We start from the raw sequence: 5083 nt of genomic DNA, 5'->3' as shown, positions 1-5083 counted from the left end.
TACTCTCAAGCCTAGAGTGAGTCCTGCACAGTGCCATGCCATGCTACCAAAGGGGTTCCCCCCCCAGGGGGGCACTGCCAGGCACGCATATCCCTAGTTAGGACTAAACCTGTTAACCACTGCCCCCGCCTCTGCCCCCCACCACAGGTTCCCCTCCCCAGGTCCCTGACTGAGGTACGGGGGCTCAGCCACCCCCACGAAGTCCTCGGGAATCAGCACCAATAAAAAAATACACTTTACTGTGGACTCTGGGGTCTGCAGGGCAGCACAGCAGGTATGGGAGCTGGGCATGCAGGGTGCCCACTGGATGTGTGGGATATGGTGAAGCAACCCCTCTGCTGGACCCCGGCCCCTGTCCCCTCCCCTGACAGCCCCAGGGGACTCTGACAGCAGATGGGGCGGGAGGGGCAGCCTTCCCGACGACCAGGCGGCCGGGCTCCAGCCGCTCTCAGAGCCTCCAGTCCGGCCCCGCACCCGGAGCTGGGGGCGGGGTGGGCAGAGACAGCTGGCACTGCTCGGCCGGAAGCAGCAGCACGAGGAAGGAGGGCGTGGGAGCCCACACCTGCCAGTCCAGCCCTGAGCTCCTCAGCAATTTTCTCTCTCTTGATTAAACATCCAAGGAACATCAAGTTCACGGACGCGTTTTCTTCTTCTCCGTCTTCCCTGAAACTCCCAGGATGGAGAAGCAGAGACGTGCCAGAGGCTCCTTGGTGGGCATCTGGCACTTTGGGTCACAGAAAGTTGGCAGAAAGAGGGATGAAGGGGCCTGGCCCCGGACTTAAGCAGGAGACAGCAGCGAAGCTAGCGTCCGGGGCTCGTCTGGGACGAGGCGGGTGTGCGGGGGTGTGCACGTGCGGGGCCAGGGCACCAGCTCTGGAGGCTTGGGGCACACACCAAACGCTTGCTCTGGGAAGATCACCAAGCAGTGACTGCGAAGGGTGGACCCCACTGGCCATCGCACTGTCCGTGGGGGGTGGACAGAGTGCCTGGGACCCCTGGGTTGGCCCCTCTGGGGCAGAGCAGGATGGGGGCGGCCACATCCTGGTTCGGGCAGCGAGGGCCCTTCCAGCCGGCCCACCAGGCTGCCTCAACTGCCAGAGGGAGGGATGAGAGAGGCTGCCATGGCCTTGAGGGTGGGCCGGAGACAAGGCATGGCTCAGCCCTGGGGGCGGCCAGGGGGAGAGGGGCGAGGCCCGGCTGCTTGGGAAGCCAGGACCTGGAGGGGGGGCGGCAAGGGAGGGCCTGTCCCCCCCCACAGCCCAGGTGCCCAGGGAGGCCGGCTCACTTCCAGCAGTGCTCCAGGGAGCTGTGGGGCTGGAGCTTGAGCTTCTGGGGGCAGAGCAGCTTGGCGAAGGCTCGGCGGAAGCTGTAGTGGCACAGCGGGTAGAGGACGGGGTTGACGGCCGAGTTGGCCCACAGCAGCCAGAAGGACGTCTCGTACCAGTAGTCGGGGACGCAGCGGCCGTGGCAGGCCGCCCGGATGATCATCAGGAGCGTGTAGGGGGCCCAGCAGAGGCCGAAGATGCTCACGATGACGGCCAGCGACTTGGCCACCTTCTTGTCCCGCGAGAGCCGGAAGCGCTGGGTGGCGCTCTGGGACACCATCTTCATACGCTTCTCCAGGGACGCCGAGGACGCGGACGGCTTGGAGCCCCTCTTCAGCGAGCGCGGCCGCTCCGTGCCCCTCGAGGAGCTGCCGGAGCTGGAGGTGGGCGAGGCCGCGGCGCCCCCTCCGCCGCCGCCGAGGGCCGCCTCCCTGGCCTCGGTGCCCGGGGCCCCCTCGCCGACCCCGACCCCACACCTGTGCAGCGGCACAGCCTCCCCGCACCCCTTCTGCCAGCAGCCCCAGCAGCTGGGCACGGCCGCGGGCGGGGACGGCTGGGCCTCGGGCGGGAGCTCCGGGGCGGCCGCCTCGCGCGCCCCGTCCAGCCGGACGCGGGTGCGCCTCTGGATGTTCAGGTAGATGCTGAGGTTGAAGAAGGTGACGCTGAGGAAGGGCGTGAAGAACTCGAGGGTGGAGGCCGTGATGAGGAAGTACCAGTTGTAGAAGAACTCGGCGTAGCAGTGGCCCTCGGGGATGGAGCTGCCGCCTGACAGGTACTCCCAGCTGAGGATGGCCGGGCCGTACAGCAGGAAGGCCAGCACCCACACCAGCAGCATCTTCCTCACTGCCCGCCGCGTGTCACCCTGCTGGGCCCGGTACGAGACCTGTGGTGGGACGCGCTGGGTCAGGAGGGAGGGGACTGAGCCCGGGGCAGCGGCTGCCGCCACCCGCAGCAGGAATGTTGGACCAGGAGCCCCCGGCAGCCTCTAGCCCTCTGTGCCCGTCGCCCCTCTGGGGTCCGTCCACCCCCTGCCCCCCCCCCCCCGCCTCTCCCAGTGCTGCATCGGAATCTGCACTTTGTGCCTGGCTGGCTGTTACCGTCTCCCCGCCAGCTGCGTGCTTCCTGCAGTATCATCGTCCCTGTCTATTGAGTACCCGCCTTGAGCCAGGCTCTGTGCTGGGCACCTTTTGACACCGTCTCACTTAATCTTCACGGCCGCTCCCCCATTATCCCCGTTCTCCTGATGGCTCAGCGGGGAGGGAGAGACCCCAGGCAGACCCGCTTCGGGGGCAGAGCTGGGGTGGAGCTGACTCCAAACCCATACTCCTCGCACTCTGCCCCACTGCCTCTCTAGGGCAGGGCCCCTGGCAGAGGGCCAGGGGTGCCTGATAATGCCGTCAGGGAGAAGATGAGTGGGCATCTGAGCGGCCCTGTGCCCACAGCCTACCACCACGGGCAGTCCGGGCAGTCTACGGCCCCCAGCTCCCGGTGGCCACGCACGCCCGGGGCAGCTTGTGGAGCACACACCTGCGGGGAGGTACCGCCACGGGCCTGAGCCACATCCTCCCTCATTTCCGAGGACTTGGGACCTGCTCCAGGTGAGGGCTGCAATGACCCCTGCCTTCAGGTCCAGACTCTGCCTCCCGCCTGAACCAGAACCAGGTCTACCGGCAGCAAAGGGCTACCGAGTAGGCAGCGGGCCATGCCAGAGTCCCCGGTGTGTCCGGTCGGAGGCTAGTGGGGACGGAGCCCACCCCCGCACCGCCCGCCCCTCAGAAGTGCCTGGGGCTCCCGGAGATGCTCCCGAGCCCCCCCGGGAGTGAAAGTGGCCCAGACTCACGGCTCGGGTGACCGACAGGAAGCGGTCGTAGCTGATGAGCACGATGTTGAAGACGGACGAGGTGCAGAGAAGGTAGTCCACCACCAGCCACAGTTTGCAGAGGCCCCGCCCGAAGGGCCAGCGGCCAGTCAGCACATAGGGCACGTACAGCGGGATGCAGAACGCTCCTGGGGGGAGAGGAGGACCGCGGTGGGCCGAGGCTGGCCAGTGCGGTGGGACAGACCCATTACGGCAGAGACAGACAGGGCCTGGGGTCACAAGGGGGGGCTCCTCTCTGGGGCCAGCAACCCTCCCTCCAGCTCACTCCCAGACACACTCTCTGCTCTGCACCTGGCCCCCAGACCCGCGGGTGTCCCCTGGACTTGGGGACAAGAGGGTGATCCAGGCGTGGGGACCACTGGGCACGACAACACCCCCAGCCTCTGCTAGGTCATTCCCCTGGCTTCTGCCCAGCCCCCCAGCGCCCAAAGCAAAGATTGCCTCCCTCTCCTCGGGCCCCGCCGGGTCCCAGCTCCCATCCCGGCCTTCGGACAGCTCCTCCGCACCAGCCCAGAAACCGAGAAAGCCTTTCTCTGGACTCAAATGGCACTTGGCCGCTGCCACGTGGGTGGGCGGCTCCCACAGCCGAGCCCGGCTCTGCGCGTCTGGCCGACGCACCTCGCAGCCCCAACAGGTGTCTGGCGCTCGGCCCCCTCCTTGCGCCCCGCCCCCCCCCCCCCCCCCCCGCCGGCAGCAGCGCACAGACACGTGAGAGCGCGCTCCTCGGAGCACCTCCCCCAGCCTCCGCCTTCCCCACCGCCTCCTCCCCCAGCACAGCTCTCAAAATCCCCCTTCCGCGTCCCCTCCCCCAAACCTCCCCCCAGCGCCCTCCCCACGTCCTGAGTCCGCTGCAGCCTTTGTTTGGCTCCGGCGCAGGAGCCAGCGCTGCAGCGCCTTGCGCCTCGCCGAGCGCCCGCCGGCTCGGGCCCTTCCCCGGGGACATCTTTGCCCAGCCAGCGTCCCGTGGCCGGGGAAGCAAGGAACTTCGCCGGCGCCCACCTCCCCACGAGTGCCGGACGCCCCCTCCGCAGGCCGGACCCCCTAGCGAGGCATGTCCCCGAGGAAAAGGCACCCTAGGTCCGCGCTCCAATCCCCGCTGGCCCGACCCGACTGGGCGCCCCTGGGCTCGGGCGGGGGCTGGGGGCTTTACCCACGAGGAAGTCAGAGATGGCGAGGTTGAGCAGAAAGAAGTTGTTCTGCGTGCGGAGGCTCGAGTCGGCCACGAAAGCGAGCATGACCAGCGCGTTGCCCAGCACCGTGGCCACGATGAGCAGCGCCATGAGCGCCGCCAGCACCGCGGTCCAGGCGGCGGAGAAGCCGCGCGCCCCGCCCGCCGCCGCGGCCGCCGCCGCCGCCGCCGCCGCCTCGCCCGCCAGCGCCCCCGACGCGTTCAGCGGCCCGTCGGGCGGCGAGCGCTCCATGGCCCCGCAGGCTCACGCGGCGCCGGGGCGCGGGGCAGGGCGCGGACAGCCGACCGGGCGGCCAGGAGGAGCCCCGGCCCGGGAGCCTGGTTTTTGCGGGCTCTCGGCCCGGCCGGGTTCCCCGGGGGGTGCCCGGCGCATGGTCCGCGGGAGCCGAGGCCGGGGCGGCGCTGAGGGGGCCCGGCCCGGAATCTGAGCCGAATCAGGCCAGTGGCACGCCTGCTGCAGCCCGAGCGGACCCGGAGCGGAGCTGGAGCGCGTGCAGCTGCCGGAGCGTCCGTGCGCCCCGAGTGCCGCGCGCAGCGGAGTGCGCCCCGCGCCCAGCCCGCGGCCCCCCGCGCCCCGCGCAGCGCCCCCGCCATTGGCTGCCGCCCTCGCCCCGCCCCCGCCCCGCCCGGCGCCGGCAGCACCACGGACAGCGCCGCGTGCCCGCCCGGCCGCCGGAGCCCCAGCCGAGT

At 69.8% G+C, this 5083-nt stretch overlaps 1 protein-coding gene across 1 annotated transcript; it reads right to left on the bottom strand.

The window, feature by feature from the left end:
* Positions 1-229: 229 nt before the first annotated feature.
* On the bottom strand, positions 230-4628 carry HRH3 (histamine receptor H3). Its single transcript, XM_047770283.1, has 3 exons — positions 4355-4628; positions 3166-3332; positions 230-2208 (listed from the first exon to the last, which is right to left on the bottom strand). The coding sequence occupies exons 1-3, from the start codon at positions 4623-4625 to the stop codon at positions 1282-1284; spliced, it is 1365 nt and encodes a 454-aa protein (XP_047626239.1). The 5' UTR covers positions 4626-4628; the 3' UTR covers positions 230-1281.
* Positions 4629-5083: the final 455 nt, after the last annotated feature.

The sequence above is a fragment of the Phacochoerus africanus genome, chromosome 3 (assembly GCF_016906955.1).
Source record: "Phacochoerus africanus isolate WHEZ1 chromosome 3, ROS_Pafr_v1, whole genome shotgun sequence".
NCBI lineage: Eukaryota > Metazoa > Chordata > Mammalia > Artiodactyla > Suidae > Phacochoerus > Phacochoerus africanus.
The sequence above is the reverse complement of the archived record's forward strand: the minus strand, read 5'-3'. Positions and strand labels throughout refer to the sequence as shown.